This window comes from Phyllobates terribilis, unplaced genomic scaffold (genome assembly GCF_046119375.1).
Source record: "Phyllobates terribilis strain yellow unplaced genomic scaffold, ASM4611937v1 Scaffold_11__3_contigs__length_659146591, whole genome shotgun sequence".
Taxonomy (NCBI): Eukaryota; Metazoa; Chordata; class Amphibia; order Anura; family Dendrobatidae; genus Phyllobates; species Phyllobates terribilis.
The window spans coordinates 381,026,172-381,045,423 of NW_027362771.1; the positions used below are offsets into that span (position 1 = coordinate 381,026,172).

The window sequence follows — 19,252 nt, forward strand, 5'->3', positions numbered from 1 at the left end:
ACGCAACATGGCGTCCGCTAACAATTTGAGCCGATTTTCCATTCAATTTATTAGCGGACACCATGTCGCGTTTGGAGAGCCCCTGATGTGCCTAAACAGTGGAGCTCCCCCACAAGTGACCCCATTTTGGAAACTATACCCCTCAAGGATTTTATTAAGGTGTATAGTGAACATTTTGAACCCAGAGGTACGACACAGAATTTGATAACATTAGGTCATCATATTGAATAAGTTGTCATTAGTCTTGAGCGCAAGTGCTCGCTACTTGAGTTTGCATCGGGCACTCAGGTATGCACCATGTACTGCGTGTGCTCGAGTGACATGCTCGAGTCCCCGCCCGGATGTTTCACGGTTATTAGATACCCAAAAAAAAAACATGCGGGGATCGCTCGTGCATGGCAGGCAATCCCCGCAAAGTTTTTTGGGCCGTGAAGCATATGGGGCGGAGACTCGAGCATGTCACTCAAATACCCACGATACTCAATGCATACCAGAACACCCGATGCAAACTCAAGTAGCGAGCACTTGCGCTCAACACTAGTCGCCATATCGTCATCTTTTTTTCTTACTTTTGAAAAAAATCCCAACCCCATCACAACCCTAACCCCAACCCCAACCCCAACCCCAACCCCAACCCCTAGCACAACCCTAACCCTAGCACAACCCTAACCCTAGCACAACCCTAACCCTAGCACAACCCTAACCCTAGCACAACCCTAACCCTAGCACAACCCTAACCCTAGCACAACCCTAACCCTAGCACAACCCTAATCCTAGCACAACCCTAATCCTAGCACAACCCTAACCCTAGCACAACCCTAACCTGAGAGTTTATTTTTTACGCCGTTCCTCATGCGGTATAAGTGATTAGATGACTTTATTCTTCGGGTCGGTGCGATTACAGCGATACCAGAATCATATGGGGTTTTTATGACTGACAGCTGTCACACACTAAAAGATGCATTTTTTGTAAAATCTAGTTTTTGCATCGCCATATTTTGAGAGCTATAATTTTTCCAGATTTTGGCAGACAGTCATTTGATGGCTTGTTTTTTGCGGGATGAGTTGACGTTGTTATTGGTGCCATTTTCAGGCACGTGACATTTTTTGATCGCTTTCTATTCCGATTTTTGGGAGGCAGAATAAACAAAAACCAACAATTTAGGAATTGTTTTTTTTTTTTTTTTTTTATTCTGCTCCGCGTGTGGTAAAATTGATAAGGCAGCTTTATTCTTCGGGTCAGTACGTTTACAGAGGTACCACATTTATATCGTATTTCTATGTTTTGCACTTTTACATAATAAAAGCAATTTTATAGAAAAAAATATTTTTTAGCATAGCTTTATTCTGAGAGCTATAACTTTTTTATTTTTCGGCTGATGGAGCTGCATGGCGGCTTGTTTTTTGCGGGATGAGATGACGTTTTCAGCGGTACCATTTTTATTTATATTTGTCTTTTTGATCGCGTGTTATTCCATTTTTTGTTTGGCGGTATGGTGATAAAGCATTGTTTTTTGCGTCGTTTTTTATTTTTATTTTTTACCGTGTTCACTGAAGGGGTTAACTAGTGGGACAGTTTTATAGGTCAGGTTGTTCCGGACGCGGCGATACCAAATATGTGTACTTTTATTGTTTTTTTTTTATAATAATATTTATTGATGGGTACATTATATTTTTATTTTTGGTGTATTTTTTTTTTTAAATATTTTTACAATTTTTTTTTTTCACTTTCTGATAGTTTTTATACTTTATTACTTTGTCCCACTATGGGACTTTCACTTTTTTTTCTCTGATCGCCTGCATGGCACAGGAATGCAGCACCATCCCTGTGCCATGCAGACTGTCAGCGCTGGACAGGGAGAAGATTGTTTGGAGATGCACTGCGCATGTCCAAAAAATCTTCCTGCTGTCTGGTGACCCGGATGTTGTCATGACGACATCGGGTCGTCATGGCAACATCCTGGAAGCCACGGCAGACAGCGCTGGAAGCCGGAAGAGGAGGTGAGTATCTGCGATCACCTCCCCTTGCCACCGCAATGCTGCGATCGACTTCAATCGCAGCATCGCGGGGGTTAATGTGCTGGGAGCGGTGCGTGACCGCTCCCTGCACATAGTACCGGGTGTCAGCTGTGACAATCAGCTGACACCTGGCGGCGATCGCGCCCGCACAGCCTGTGTGCGTGCGCGATCGCCATGACGTACTAATACGGGTCTGGCTCTTAAGTCCCAGGGCACAGACGCGTATTAGTACGTCTAATGTTGTTAAGGGGTTAATTTTGCGGTAGCGCAGCGTTTTCGCCGCCATTGACTTGCATTAGAACGCGCCAATGTCGCAAGACTGCATCTGTACTTGCGTAATTGGCGCGTTCTAATGTGCGGATGGTACCCGGGTGTAGAGGAGAGGAGAGTCTCCTCCACACCCAGGTACCATAGAAACTGTAAAAAAAAAGACTAAAATAAAAAATAAAGATTATATTCACCTTCTGGCGGCCCGCGCTGCACTCCTTCTCCTTTGCCGGCACATCGCGTTGGACTGTAGGACCTGCGGTGACGTCACAGGGCATCGCGATATCTCGGCAGCCAGGAACGAGCGCAGCAGCACACCCCGGGCCATCGGAAGGTAAGTATACATTTATTTTTTTATTTTTAACCATTCTGAAGGTCACACTATATAAATCCATGCTGCTTGCATGGATTTATATAGTGTGACCTAGTTGTCAAGCACTTTCAAAGTGATGCTAAAAATCGCTTTGAAAGCGCTTGTCAATCCGCATGCGGAAACGCATGTGAATCCGCATGCATTACGCAGGAAAAACGCATGTACAATCAGCATGCATTTTTTCTGCCAGGGAGATACAGAAATGCTGCAGAAATTTTCTGCTTCATTTCAGCATTGTGGGCACATAGCCATAAGGTATACCAAAATATCAGACTTCATAACCTGTAAGAGCAAAGGGGTTATCTATAGCCTCAAATGCCCATGTCAAAGATTGTATGTAGGAAGAACAAAACGTCCCATGTACATTAGAATAAATGAGCATTTATGAAACATAAAAAAGAAGTTTGATGGTCACCCCCTTTCCAAACACTTTGCTGAAAAACATGGGGGCTCTCTACAAAACATTCAAGTGACAGGCATGCAACTTGTACACAGACAATGGCGCCAAGGCAACTTTATCAAACTGATGTCGCGTACAGTAAGTAAATGAATTTTTTACCTTGACACACTGAAACCAAAAGGCTTAAACTCTTTGCTTTCAATGAGTGTCAGCTGCAATCCATCTGCAGCAGCTGCCATTCAACCAGTCATAAAGATGTGATGCATATAAGGCTGCGTGCCCATGTAGCGTTTTTCAAGCGTTTTTGATGCGGAATTTCCGCAGCGGAAATGCTTGTAAAACGCTTGGTAACCCGCACCCCATGGTCCCCAATGGGATTCCGCAAGTTCTATGCACATTCTGCGGATTTTTCCGCAGCGTTTATGCTGCGTTCAAAAATCCGCAGCATGTCAATTAATTTTGCGTTTCCGCAAGCAGAATTGCCTTTGTCCAATGCATAAAAAACGCAAGGCAATTCCGCATGTGGAAAACGCGCGATAAACGCGTGCGGAATTCTGCATGCGTTTTTCCGGGAGAGGACTTGCAGAAATGAAGCAGATTTCTGCTTCATTTCTGCAACGTGGGCACATAGCCTAAAAGGGATCCCTGACAAACCCTGGACCAACCCAGAGGAAGGAAACCGTTGTTTCTGAAACGCGTAGGTCTTTCTGGTCCCTACAGGCGCCCGTACTTGGTACATACCACGTGACACAGCGTCATGCAGGTCCTTCAGACCTTCACAACCACGCCGACGCCGGGAGAACGCGGGAAGCATTGAGTCACTGGCCAGGACTCTGCTCCTCCCCCCTCCCCTTGCTATTTTCATCCACTCGCTGGAATGCCGGGGAGAACACCCGCCTTACCGGGCGGCCTCACGGCCTTCCAATCATCACCGACCGCCTGCACTCTGGATCTCCGAGGACCTGGATGCCGGTACTGTAAGTGAAGACCTTACCTACGGTATCATCACCTCTTCTGTTAAGCGCTTATACACGCAGCCGCTCACCACAACACCAACGCTTCTGCAGAAAACTGCAAGTGTGCATATGGAACCAGCTACCTGAGAGGAATCTCAAGCACATAATTCACCCTACTCTGCAGTACCTATCTCTGATTGGCCGGCAGTCTGTATTGCCGTGCACAGACCCGACCAGTTCTCTGTGCCACAATACACTTCAGCTGAATGTGCATCCAAGGACGCAAATCCAGTTGAAGTTTGCACTGGCGGGTCCCTCACACGCAGGGGGCCCAGCATGGTCACAACCTCTGCGACCGCGATTGCTACACCCCTGCACTTTGCTTGTTAATCAGGTGAATGCCGAAATATTTACAAGGCCCACAATCTTACAAAAGCTTGTTAAGCGATTTTTGTTTCCCTGTCTAAAATTCACTTTTAATAGGGATTGAATAATTTCATTTTTAGAGATGGGCAAAAAAAATTACACTGCATTTGTCCAACTGAGACTGAGTACTGAAGTGGATGTCAGATCAGTCTAGTGGGAACCTTTTTGCTCAACTCTAGTTATATACTTTATACTTCAGGGGTGACAATCTGGCTCACAGGAGGAAGTAATTGAATAATTTCTCTTTTGGTTTAAATAAAGAATAAAAAATAAAATGGATTAAAAAAAAAAAAACATCAGTGTTTAAGAAATGAAAGATGTAAAGGGTGCATACCTCTGGATCCACCAACCAGCCATGATATAAGGGTATGTCCAGAAGATCAAACACAATGCACTCAGGTGTGTACTCAAAGACTCGCACTCCAGTGAACTTCACATTGACATCTAGGCCGGTCTGTAACTTGTGTAGGATTGCCATAGCATCACTCATATTCTGTAACACAGTAACAAAAGTGGTTTTACTGAATTTCCTTCAAAATGTGATATTACTGCTAATATTAGAAGGTAATATAGAGCCCACAATGAGTATTTACAGTCCTGTTCTACACACAAACTGTAGCCCATATACTATATGCTTGATAATAAAGTAACACATTTATAATACAGTTTAACCCCTTTACCCCCGAAGGTGGTTTGCACGTTAATTACCAGGCCAATTTTTACAATTCTGACCACTGTCACTTTAGGAGGTAATAACTCTGGAAAGCGTCAACGGATCCCCCTGATTCTGAGATTGTTTTTACGTGACATATTCTACTTCATGATGGTGGTACAATTTCTTTGATATGACGAGTTTATTTGTGAAAAATCGGAAATTTGGTGAAAAGTTTGAAAATTTTAATTTTTATGCCCTTAAAATCAGAGAGATATGTCACACAAAATAGTTAATAACATTTCCCACATGCGTACGTTACATCAGCACAATTTTGGAACCAAAATGTTTTTTTTTTTTGTTAGGAAGTTAGAAGGGTTAAAAGTTGACCAGCGATTTCTCATTTTTCCAACAAAATTTACAAAACCATTTTTTTGGGACCACATAACATTTGAAGTGACTTTGAGGGGTCTTTATGACAGAAAATACCCAAAAGTGACACCATTCTAAAAACTGCACCCCTCAAGGTGCTTAAAACCACATTCAAGAACTTTATTAACCCTTCAGGTGCTTCACAGGAATTTTTGGAATGTGGAAGAAAAAAAATAAACATTTTACTTTTTTCACAAAAATGCTACTTTAGACCCCAATTTTTTTTATTTTCGCAAGGGTACCAGGAAAAAATGGACCCCAAAATTTGTTGTGCAATTCCTCCTGAGCACGCCAATACCCCATATGTGGGGGAAAACCACTGGGCACACGGCAGGGCTCAGAAAGGAAGGAGACCATTTGACTTTTTGAATGTAAAATTTTGTTTGAATAATTAGCGGACGCCATGTTGCATTTCGGGAGCCCCTGATGCGCCTAAACAGTAGAAACCACCCACAAGTGACTCCCTTTTGGAAACTAAACCCCTCAAGGATTTTATCAAGGGGTATAGTGAACATTTTGAACCCACAGAATTTGATAACATTAGGTCATCATATTGAATAAGTTGCTATTAGTCTTGAGGGCAAGTGCTCACTACTTGAGTTTGCATTGGGTACTCGGGTATGCACCAAGTATCGCGGGTGCACAAGTGACATGCTCCTAGCCCAACTAACCATAGCCTTAGCATAACCCTAGACCTAGCACAACCCTAACTGTAACCCTAGACCAACCATAGCACAACACTAGCCCAACCCTAACCGTAACCCTAGCTCAACCCTAGCCGTAACCCTAGCCCAACCCTAGCCGTAACCCTAGCCCAACCCTAGCCGTAACCCTGGCCCAACCCTAATCATAGCCTTAGCCCAACCCTAACCTAATTAACTCTAGCCCAACCCCAGCCCTAGCCCAACCCTAGCCGAAACCCTAACCATAGCTTTAGCTCAACCCTAACCGTAACCCTAGCCCAACTCTAATCGTAACTCCAGCCCTACCCTAACCGTAGCCCTAGCCCAACCCTAACCCTACCCATAACTCTAGCCCAACCCTAACCGTAACCTTAGTCCAACCCTAGCCCTAGCACAACCCTGGTCCTACCCTAACCCAACTCTAAGGCCACGGCCCCACTATCAGTATTTGGTCAGTATTCGGTCAGTATTTTTCCTCAAGACTAGGAGCCAAAACCAGGAGTGGGTGATAAATGCAGAATTGGTGCACTTGTTTCTATTATACCTTCTCTCTGATTGTTCCTCACCTGGTTTGAGCTCCAATTCCTGAGAAAAAATACTGACCAAATACTGATAGTGGGGCCGTGGCCTTAGCCTATCCCTAGCACAACTAACCCTAACCCTAGAGTTTATTTTTTACGTCGTTCCTCGTGCGGTATGTGATTAGACGACTTTATTCTTCGGGTCGGTGCGAATACAGCGATACCAGATGGATATCGGGTTTTTATGATTGACACCTGTCACACACTAAAAAAACACATTATTATTTTTTTTTGCAAAGACTAGTTTTTGCATCGCCATAATTTGAGAGCTATAATTGTTCCATATTTCGGCCGACATGTGACAGCTTGTTTTTTGCAGGACAAGTTAACGTTTTCATTGGTACCATTTTCGGGCACGTGACATTTTTTGATCGCTTTCTACTCTGATTTTTGGGAGGCAGAGTAAACAAAAACCAACAATACAGGAACAGTTTTTTTTTTATTTATTTTTTTTTTATGCCACTCCGCGTGTGGTAAAATTGATAAGGCAGCGTTATTATTCTGGTCAGTAGGTTTACAGCGATACTAAATTTATATATTTTTTTGTTTTTGCGCTTTTACACAATAAAAATTTTATAGAAATTTTTTTTTTTTAGTATCTCTTTATTCTGTGAGCTATTACTTTTTTATTTTTCGGCTGATGGCGCTTCATGGCGGCTTGTTTTTTGCGGGACAATATGATGTTTTCAGCAGTACCATTTTTATTTACATTCGTCTTTTTAAGAGCGTTTTATTCCATTTTTCGTTCGGCCTATTATGATGATAAAGCATCGTTTTTTGCTTCTTTTTTTTACCATGTTCACTAAAGGGGTTAACTAGTGGGACAGTTTTATAGGTCAGGTCGTTCCGGACGCGCGATACCACACATGTGTACTTTTATTGTTTTTGTTGCTCATAATAATATTTATTTATGGGTACAGTATATTTTTATTTTTTTGGATTATTATTTATTTTTTTTTTTTTACTCTGACACTTTTTGAACTTTTACACTTTGTCCCACTATGGGATGCAGCACCATCCCTGTGCTATACAGCCTGTCAACACTACACAGGGAGAAGTTGCTTTGATCGCGCACTGTGCATGATCAAAGTAACTTCTTGCTGTCTGGTGACATGACGACATCCGGGTCTCCATGACAACCACCGGGACCCGGCAGAAACTACGCGGGACGCCGGAGAGGAGGTAAGTATCGGCGCTTACCTCCCCTTTCTCCCGGAATACTGCAAACGACTTAGATCACAGCATTTCGGGGGTTAATGTGCAGGGAGCAGTGCAGCACCGCTCCTTGCACATAGTAACGGGTGTCAGCTGTGTGAATCAGCTGACACCTGGCAGCGATCGCCCGGCACCGCTTGTGTGCGGGCGCGATCACATTATGTGTAATAGTTCGTCCCTGGCCTAATAGTTCCAGGGCACAAGGACGTACTACTACCACATATTTCAAAAAGGGGTTAAAGAAGCACTCCTCCCATCAAAGTTTTTATCCTCTTAATATATTGCAATCACATTATAAGGCACTGCGTACTTACAATTGCTCATTTGGCCTTTCTACCCAGTTAATTCTTCTCTTTTCTTTGCTCTATGTAAAAACAGGAAGTCTCTTGTCCTTGCATTTAGCATTCCCCTCTTCAACTCTTGTCCCAGCAACTCTGCTCCTCCCCTCTGCCAGATACTTTTGCAGTGACTCATACAAGGAAAATGGACTTCCTGTTTCTACATAGAGCAAAGAAGAATTCAGCAAGTCAGTTTTTAATCACGTGATGTCATAGACCTAATGGAAAAAAGAAGAATTAACTGGGTAGAAAGGCAAAATGAGCAATTTTAAGTACACAGTGCCATATAATATGATGATTGCAATTAATTACGATAAAAACTTTGATGGCAGTGCTACTTTAAGATGCTTCAAAAACAGTTTCCTAAATTCGAATGGAGGAGCAGCATTTAATAGCCACAATAACACTTTTTTATTACATAATAAAGGGGGAATTCCCTATGTAGCAGTCCCTACTGCTTTCTTCTAGGTAAGCCAAGCATGTATCCCTGTCCCTAGCTTTGTCATTACCCGACAACTAGAGCTCGGCACTGGAAGAGCAGCCTGCCTGGGAAACAATATGCTCAACACACATTTTTTAGTTTTAATTTTTGTTTGTGAATCATTATTAGGTACAAAAATTAAATACTGAAAAAGAACTGTAGAATGAGAATTTGTTGGGGGCTTGTAGTTTTGTTCCGGCTGCCTTATTTAGTTCAGCAGTACATCAGTGTTATAACCTATTCGTGTGGAAGAATTGGGTTAATGTGCTCTTTTTATAGGTACCGCTCTTCAGTCGGTGTAACACAAGTGAGTTACTATACAGTACAATCAGCCAAGAAAGCACAGAACATGGCACGCATTAATGCATGGACATAAGTGACTTAGTAGCTGAAGAAACTCATACAATGTAACTTGGATTATCACATTTGGACTTTACAGTTTAACCTCTTTCGGACAGGTAGTCTTTGCACTCCATCAATACTTGATCGTTCTGTTCATGCAATCTCCTTAGTAGCCCAGAATTTAGCAGAATTTTAATGCTTGTCGGTGCCGTTTGTTAATTCATGTATCCAGCAAAGCTGCTAAGTGACATCAAGTTGCTCACCATTTATCCCCACCCTATATGGCTTGATTGGCATTCATAAGGATAAGGGTCATCATCATAAGCCCATCATGAGTCAATGGGACACCGAAATCTGAGTAATAGCTACACACTTTACAATGGGATTTAATGGTAAAGAATACTAAGACTAACAGAATAGGACTCTTAACCAAAATCATTCACAGTGTGTGGCGAGGATGGAGTAATTACATAATGTAGAAGAACTTCTTGGTAACTTTCTCCATTGAATGCAACTTTCGGGAAAGAACACAGGACATTCTAAACTTAACAGTTATCATTGTAAGTAAGGCTATGTTCACACTTTGCATTTTTGCATCTTTCTAAGCAGCATTTTTTTTTAAACTTAAAATCTGCTTTTGACAGTACCGAAAAAAGCTATGAGATTTCAGAATTCTCATTAATAAACTTGTTTTTTTCCTGATTGAATTGGAAACCTGCTGCATGTCAATTCTAAGCGTTTTGGCAACTTTTTTTTTTTACTTATAGAAAGCAATGAGTAAGTGCAAAAACGCTGCTATCAGGTTTTGCAGATGTTCTGGTAAAAAAAAAAAAAAAAAAAAAAAAAAAAAGACACACGCAGGTACAACAGAATGCGAAACCCATTTATTTTTGTGATTTTCCCAAGTAGAAAACATAATGTCTTTGTTTTGTCGCATGAACATGAATTTTATTTGATTTTTTATTGTAAAGTAATTTGCACTTTTTTTTAATGCAATCTTTTTATTTCCCCCACTCAAACCATAATTAAATTAGTGATAATTAGATTGTTTAATTTAAGACATCATTAATGTCCTACCCTTTCAATTTTGTTCAGAATATTCACTATTTTTTCAGACATACAAAAACTATATTTTAAAGCAATCCTTGTGTGTCTCCCACTCCAACCATAGTTTAATTGAACTAGTGATAATTAAATTAATGGTGTGTTAAATAAAAGTAAACAATGTTCTACCTAGTAAACGTAAAAAACATTTCCCCTTAATTCAATAAATCAAATTGCCCTTTTATTTGCAAAATTGTTTCCCATGCTACGTGCATTGGTGGCCTAACATCTTGCATTGTTTACGCTTGCAAGGTGGAAGCAAAGCTGAACTTTTGGATCCTGAAAAAAGTAAGCAAAACACTCATCTAAAACACAGAAATAATGCAGCAAGAAAAAGCGGCAAAAAAACGCCTGCGTTTTGGTTGTAGCTTTTTTTCTGTGGCAAGAGATCAGGTTCTGGCTGCAGAAAAAACGCCCGCAAAAATACAAAGTGTGAACATAGCCTAAGAGTACTACCCTTAGATTGCTTTTTGGACAGGAAGCAGCAAGCAGGAAGAAATATACAGGGTGGGCCATTTATATGGATACACCTAAATTAAATGGGAATGGTTGAGGATATCAACTTCCTGTTTGTGGCACATTAGTATATGGGAGGGGGGGAAACTTTTCCAGATGGGTGGTGACCATTGCGGCCATTTTGAAGTCAGCCATTTTGGATCCAACTTTATTTTTTTTCAATGGGAAGAGGGTCATGTGACACACCAAACGTATTGAGAATTTCATAAGAAAAATAATGGTGTGCTTGGTTTTAACATAACTTTATTCTTTCATGAGTTTTTTACAAGTTTATGACTACTTATAAAATGTGTTCAAAGTGCTGTCCATTGTGTTGGATTGTCAATGCAACCCTCTTCTCCCACTCTTCACACACTGATAGCAACACCGCAGAAGAAATGCTAGCACAGGCTTCCAGTATCCGTTGTTTCAGATGCTCATCATAAATCATAGCCTAAACTTTACAAGCTAATATCTCCGCAACAAAGATGAGAAATTAAAAAAATTAAAATAAAAGATGCTTTATTATATTTATACCATTCCGTGATGTGGCGCCAGTTTACCATGCAAAACTGGTGAAAGGTCCTATTTAAATTTTCTTATTCAACATAATTTTAGCCACTTTCTCAGGGTAAATATGAAACCCTTTGGAATACTTTCTTGGAGAGGGAACAATTTAGGATCAGATAAGTTCATATTTCATTTTATCTAGATTTACATTACACATTCTTTGTACCGTCAGGAATTTTTATGAATGCAGTAAGTAAAAAGCCAAACTTCCCCACTAATGTGCAGCCACAGTAACATCTTTCATAGGGTTTGACAACACAAAGCACCTGATAAAAATTACAGCTCAGTTATGGCCGACAATAAAGCAAGTCTGCAGCGGTGATAAACGTCTTATGTAGACTTCGCACAAATTACCCCCTCTGCATAAAATGCCTCTGAAAGAAGGACTATTGTACTCATACCATCTTTTTGTAGAAGGGATGTGAATACACTATCTGGAGAGAAACTACGAGGCAAGACATTAGAATCACCCAGCGCTACATTATATTGTAATGACAATTATAAACCATAAATTCATTTTTCACAGTCCATACTGACCATAGCCTCATTTCACAATTTTGTAATCAAAGGGATTAATTACCAGATTACACATATACTCAATACAGTATAATTGCACCCTTTGAGGTTGCCTCAATTTATTAAATTGGTTAAATTGCAAAAAGCAACTTTGCAATTTAAATCTTTTTATTAACCCCTTCCCACCATAGCAAATTTTAGTATTTTATTTTTTTCCTCCCTTTCTTATAAACGCAATACCGTTTTTAATTTTGCAGACCACATAGCTACCATGTATGGCGACTTGTTTTTTTTTGCAAATCAGGTTTTTAATGACACCATTCATTTTACCATACAGTGTATTTTAAAAAAGGGAAAAAATTCCAAAGTGGTTAAATTGCGAAAAAAACTGCAATCGAAGAATTGTTTTTGGGTTATGCTTTTACGGCATTCCTTTTACTGTAAGAATGATTCTCCATGTCAGTTCTAATAAGGCGATGCCACACTTGTCCAGTTTATTTTTATTACATCAGAAGTGAAAAAAATTGCAAAATTTATAAAAAAACAAAACAAAAACCACACCAATGTTTGTATCACCATTTTCCTAGTCCCATAACTTTTTTTCAGCCATCTGAGTTCTGTGACGGCTTTTCACATTTTTATTTCACTATAGCGTCTATCGTCCTGGTAAATTTTATATTTTGGTATGGACGTTACTAAATAAGTTTTTTTTATTCTTTCTTAATATGTTTATTTTAAATGAGAAAAGGAGGGTGATTAAAACTTTAGTTTTTTTTCCCATATATGTTAAAATATACATACAAATTTTAATGTAGTGCCGGCGTCCCTGCCCTCTGCTAGGCAGGGACGCTGCTCCCCTCACCGCTCTGCCCCGTGCCCGGCGTCCCTCTCCCGCTCTGCTGTCAGCGCGCGCTCCTTCCCGGTGTCCTCCTCCCGCTCTGCTCTCAGCGCGCGCTCCTTCCCGGCCCCTGTGCTTAGGGCGCGCGCGCTCCCCTCCTCTTAAAGGGGCCGCGCGCGCCGTCCTAAGGAGTCCCCGGCCAATGGCCGGAGGACTTCATCATATATAAGGCACCTCCTCCAAAATGGAGGTGCCCGAGCAATGTTGTTTGCACCTGTGTCTCACCTGTGCTTCAGCCCTCAGGTCCCGTTGCCAGTTACCTGCCAGTTACCTGTCAGATTCCTGCCTGATTACTTGCTACCTGTCTGCTAGTCTGAGGTCCGACGGTCTGCCTTACTACTCCTGTCAGTCTGTCTAAGGACCAGCCTGCCCGCTCACCTGGGAGCGCACCTCAGCTACCTGCCTGCTTGCCTGAGGTCCGACGGTCTGCCTTACAACTCCGGTCAGTCTGTCTATGGACCAGCTTGCCCGCTCACCTGGGAGCGCTTCTCCGTTACCTGCCTGCTTGCCAGCCCGGAGGCTTCGCTGTCACGTGCTGTGACCACCAGCTACTCCACACTCTTGCCCGCTCACCTGGGAGCGCTTCTCCGCTACCTGCCTGCTTGCCTGCCCGGAGGCTCCGCTGTCACGTGCTGTGACCACCAGCTACTCCAGACTCTTGTCCGCTCACCTGGGAGCGCTTCTCCGCTACCTGCCTGCTTGCCTGCCCGGAGGCTCCGCTGTCACGTGCTGTGACCACCAGCTATTCCTGAGACTCTTGCCCGCTCACCTGGGAGCGCTTCTCCGTTACCTGCCTGCTTGCCTACCTGGAGGCTCCGCCGTCACGTGCTGTGACCACCTGCTATTCCAGAGACTCTCGCTTGCTCACCTGGGAGCACACATTCTTCATCTGCCTTGCTAGCCTACCTGGAGGTTCAGCCATCACAGGTCGTACCTACCCCTTTATCCAGAGACTGCCCTGATCACTTGCCGTGTCCTCCTGCCCGTACACCCAGAGACTGTCCTGGTCACCTCCTGTGACTACCTGCCTGGTCGCCACCCGCTCCCTTACAAGGACCGCCCCCTTGTATTGTAGCCCAGAGGTTCCGCCTCCCAGACCCGTTACATTTAATATATATGGACAAGAAAAAAACTAAAAAGTTGAAAGCACCCCTCCTTTTCTCATTTAAAATATATTAAGAAAGAATACAAAAACATATTCAGTAAAGTCCATAAAAGTCCAACCAAAATATAAAAAAATGTGCATATATACTACATATATGTATATATACACATACATTACATACATGATTTTCTAATTTTGTGAGAAGCACATCAAAAAGTTAATTTATTTCAGTTCTTCAATACAAAAAGTGAAACTCATATTATAAACAGAGTGATCTATTTCAAGTGTTTATTTCTGTTAATGTTGATGATTATGGCTTACAGCCCATGAAAACACAAAAGTCATTATCTCAGTAAATTAGAATACTTTATAACAACAGCTTGAAAAATTATTTTAAAATCCGAAATGTTGGCCTACTGAAATGTATGTTCAGTAAATGCACTCAATACTTGGTCGGGGCTCCTTTTGCATCAATTACTGCATCAATGTGGCGTGGCATGGAGGCGATCAGCCTGTGGCACTGCTGAGGTGTTATGGAAGCCCAGGTTGCTTTGATAGCAGCCTTCATCTCGTCTGCATTGTTGGGTCTGGTGTCTCTCATCTTCCTCTTGACAGTACCTCATAGATTCTCTATGGGGTTAAGGTCAGGCGAGTTTGCTGGCCAATCAAGCACAATGATCCTATTGTTTTTAAACCAGGTATTGGTACTTTTGGCAGTGTGGACAGGGCCAAGTCCTGCTGGAGAATGAAATTTCCATCTCCAAAAAGCTTGTCGGCAGAGGGAAGCATGAAGGGCTCTAAAATTTCCTGGTAGACGGCTGCGCTGACTTTGGTTTTGATAAAACCCAGTGGACCTACACCAGCAGATGACATGGCTTCCCAAACCATCACTGATTGTGGAAACTTCACACTAGACCTCAAGAAGCTTGGATTCTGGCCTCTCCACTCTCCCTCCAGACTCTGGGACCTTGATTTCCAAATGAAATGTAAAATTTACTTTCATCTGAAAACAACACCTTGGACCACTGAGCAACAGTCCAGGTCTTTTTCTCCTTGGCCCAGGTAAGAAGCTTCTGGCATTGTCTATTGGTCATGAGTGGCTTGACACAAGGAATGCGACACTTGTAGCCCATGTCCTGGATACGTCTGTGTGTGGTGGCTCTTCAAGCAATGGTCCAGCAGTAGTCCATTCCTTGTGAATATCCCCCAAATTTTTGAATGGCCTTTTCTTAACAATCTTTTCAAGGCTGTGGTTATCCCGGTTGCTTGTACACCTTTTTCTACCACACTTTTTCCTTCCACTCAACTTTCCATTAATATTCTTGGATACAGCACTCTGTGAACAGCCAGCTTCTTTAGCAATGACCTTTTGTGGCTTACCCTCCTTGTCGTGTGTGAAAATGACTGCCTTCTGGACATCTGTCAAGTCAGCAGTCTTCCCCATGATTGTGGAGCCTACTGAAACAGACTAAGGGACCTTTTTAGACGCTTAGGAAGCCTTGCAGGTGTTTTTTGTTATTCTAATTTACTGAGATAATGACTTTTGTGTTTTCATTGGCTGTAAGCCATAATCATCAACATTAACAGAAATAAACACTTGAAATAGATAACTCTGTTTGCAATGACTCCATATAATATATGAGTTTCACTTTTGTATTGAAGAACTGAAAAATGAACTTTTTGATGATATTCTAATTTTGTGAGAAGCACCTATACATACATCAGTATATATAATTTTCCTTTTTATCCCCCTAAGGCAGTGTTTCTCAACTCCAGTCTTCAGGACCCCCCAACAGATCAGGTTTTCATGATCTCCTTAGTATTACACAGGTGATGAAATTATTATCAAGGCATTAAAAAATGTCACAGGTTCTCTCACCTGTTCAGTACTAAGAAGATCCTGAAAACCTGATCTGTTGAGGGGTCCTGAGGACTGGAGTTGAGAGACACTGTCCTAAGGGGACTTGAACTTATGATTATTTGATCACTAATTGTATATATTACATTACAGCTGTATTGCAGCATATACAGAAAATCACAATCGCCTATTAAACTTACAGGCACCATCATGGCAACCCATAAGCAGCCCGAGATATTATCCTAAGTAAGAGGCGATGGGATTGTGAAATGGAGAGCCCCAGAACACAGCAGCATTTGAGGGGAAATAGGAGTGTTCACAGCTCAGCTCCTGAGCCTGATCCATACACCTCTGCCCGACTTGTCATGTACTTGTATGGCGAACGCTGGGAAGGGGTTAAAGATACTGTTCATTTTCAAAAATGGTGTGACTTCTAAATCTTTAGTTTACTGCTCATTGCCTAGGTTACTGACCACCTCTGCTTTCTATCAAAGGTGTCCGGTTTCCTAGGCAAGAAATGTGCGATAGCAACGGTTATCTTTAAGCCTCATTCACACGTCTGTATTTATTAAACATATCCGTGAAAAAATGGTATTGATGTCATCAGTATTTATCACGGATGGATAAAGAAAGAAATTACATATCTTCTCCTATACTTTGCAATGTTAAACGTGGATTGTACACTGATGCCATCTGTGTGCTTTACGTGTTTTCACTGACCCATAGACATGTATTGGCCCTTTTCATCTATGCTGCTGAAAAAAAAAAAGGACATATCTCTGAGTTTTGCACAGACATGGTCGGTGAACACGGACATGTGAATAACATTGTAGATTATAACTGGTATGTGTTGTATCCGTGATAAAAAACGATACAACACTAACGTCTGAATGAGGCCTTAGAGCTTGCAAGCACTGATCTGAAGCTGGCTTTATGGCTAGATCTGACCAGCTTTAACACTTCTCTGATGCTGAATAGGCAAAGCTGCTTCTGCTTGCAACATGGGAGACTACATAGTTAGGTCCTGCATTGTAATTGTGCTGCTGTTCCTAATCTTCAGGAGTGCACCGCCCCTTCAGAAAGAAGAAAGCAAGGAAGCAGACGAGCTAAACAGAAAAAAACATGAGACATTCCCTTTAAACATACATGTGATGTAACATCCCGTCCTTTGTCAGATCACCGTGTATGGAGTAGCTTAGGAGCTGAACCAGCATCATGCCACGCAAATGTAGGATGGTGGGACAGCAGTCCGGCGCTTCAGCGATGGAGATACAGTATATGCTGACCCACCAAAGTGGTACAAAGTATAGATACCAGTGTTCACATGAATATAAACCTTGTTCCCTGCAGATATCAGCTCATCCATTTATATATGCTAATTTATGATATGTATAAGCTGCAATGGTGTAATGTGACCACTGGTTCCTTATTACGCTCTGCAACGTTTTTTTCTGTCAGTTGATCAGTTTGAGTGCAGGAGGAGAGAGAGGAGACAGCGCCACCATTTTGTCGGATGGAAAAGGACCGCAGATGGCAAAGGTGGGCGAGTACACCCGGAGGCCCACGTGAGTAGTGACGGTTGTCTGGATGGATATACCCCCGTTTGGGAAGGAAGCCCCCTCAGTTGCCTGCTGGCACCTGACGAGTCAGACCCGGGTCTTAAAAAGATTTAAGGCCCTCAGCATCATTGTAGAGGGTAACCGTGCACGCAACTACATTTTTTTTGGCGCCTAAACCGAAGTCTTATCAGAGGCCTGTATATAGCTAGTCAGTTAGCTAAATGGTGTTTTTGCGCAGGCTAGAACTTTCCCCACTAACGGAGCCTGGGATCTTGTTGTTATTTAGACTTTTATCTTTTTATTTTATGCTGGACTCCTGAGTATCTAGTATGGTGTGGTCGTACTTCACATGCTATATAATTAAGTAGCTCGGAACCTTACGGACAGACTTGTTTTACATAGTAAGGTGCTTGAAAGGCACCTATGAACATTGCTATTGTAAAAGTCCCTGATCCAAAGTCCTGTTGGAGCAGCTGCTGTTAAAACTTAAACGTGTACACTAAGCGCTTTGGGGAGCCGGGATATTTAGAAGTAGTATTATAAGATTGTAAAGATTGTAAACTGCTGTGTTGCACCGCGGGCAGCCCAGGCCTCGTATTCACTGAAATTGTTCCTGGTTCGAGTATTAATAGTTTTTATATTCTGAAGTTCATATCGTGGGCTGCCCTGCCGTACAGCATAATAGTCTCAACTCTGTATAAGATAGTCATACAAACATGCTGCTTCTTGGTCAGTCGTATTGCATTATGCATTGGTCATAGCAATCTGCTTCTTACTTGTTTTAACTTCTGCCTTCTCATATCTCATCCGTCCTTTAACACATTCTGTGCACTCACTCCATATCCACCCCTCCCTTCTCCCATGTATAACTCTGAGGCTCTACTGACATTTCTCACCCACTCCAAACCATCCACTTCCACTATACAGCACTCAAAACGTTTATATAAATCATTGCACCACCTGCTCTCTCTCTTTTTTCTCCTTCTCCTAGTTGCTAGCGACATCTCCCCCCAACCCTGGGCCTCCCTCCACTAGCATACACCACTCTCCTCCAGCTGCATATAGAAACCCTGCTAATCTTATTAACATTCAGTGCATGCCCTCTCCTATCGCTTTCCATTGTGCTCTCTGGAACGCACGGTCTGTGTGTAACAAACTAACTTACATTCACAATTTTTTCCTCTCTAATTCGCTTAACCTTCTGGCTATTACAGAAACCAGGATCCAGCATTCAGACACCACCGCAGCTGCTGCTCTCTCCTTTGGTGGGCTGAAATTTTCACATACTGCCAGACCCGAGAATAGACAGGGTTCTCCTCCTACCTCTCTGACCACTCCTTCACTGTTTCTTTTGCCGGCTCCTCTTCCTCTCCTCGTCCCCTTACTATCGGAGTTCCGCAGGGCTCAGTCCTAGGCACCCTCCTCTTCTGTCTATAGACTGCCCCTATTGGACAAACAATCAGCAATGTGGGTTACAGTATCATCTCTATGCTGACACCCAACTATATACCTCTTCACCCCTACCCTAATACAAAATACCAAGGATTGTCTGTCTGCTGTGTCCAATATCATGTCCTCCCTTTATCTTAAACTGAATCTCTCTAAAACTGAACTTCTTGTGTTTCTCCCCTCTACTAACCCAACTCTACCTAACATCGAAATTACCTTGGAGAGTTCAACCATAACTCCCAAGCAGCACGCCCGCTGCCTTGGGGTCATATTCGACACTAACCTTTCCTGGACTACTCCAACTCTCTTCTGATCGGTCTCCCTCTTACCAAACTTTCTCCTCTCCAATCCATCCTGAATGCGGCAGCCAAGGTCGTATTTCTGTCCAGCCGCTTCACCGATGCCTCCATCTTGTGCCAGTCATTACACTGGTTACCCATCCGCCTCAGGGTCCAATATAAACTCATTGCTCTCACCCACAAAGCTCTCCACAGTTCTGCACCTCCTTATATCTCCTCTCTCATCTCTGTCTA

The 19,252-nt window shown here is 42.4% G+C and overlaps 1 protein-coding gene across 1 annotated transcript in view; it reads right to left on the reverse strand.

The window, feature by feature from the left end:
• The window catches only part of MINDY2 (MINDY lysine 48 deubiquitinase 2), a 172,383-nt gene that overhangs the window by 42,807 nt on the left and 110,324 nt on the right, over window positions 1-19,252 (reverse strand). The window contains exon 4 of the mRNA XM_073652964.1: window positions 4,776-4,934. Within this exon, the coding sequence (XP_073509065.1) occupies window positions 4,776-4,934 (159 nt within the window). The remainder of the gene's footprint in view (window positions 1-4,775; window positions 4,935-19,252) is intronic.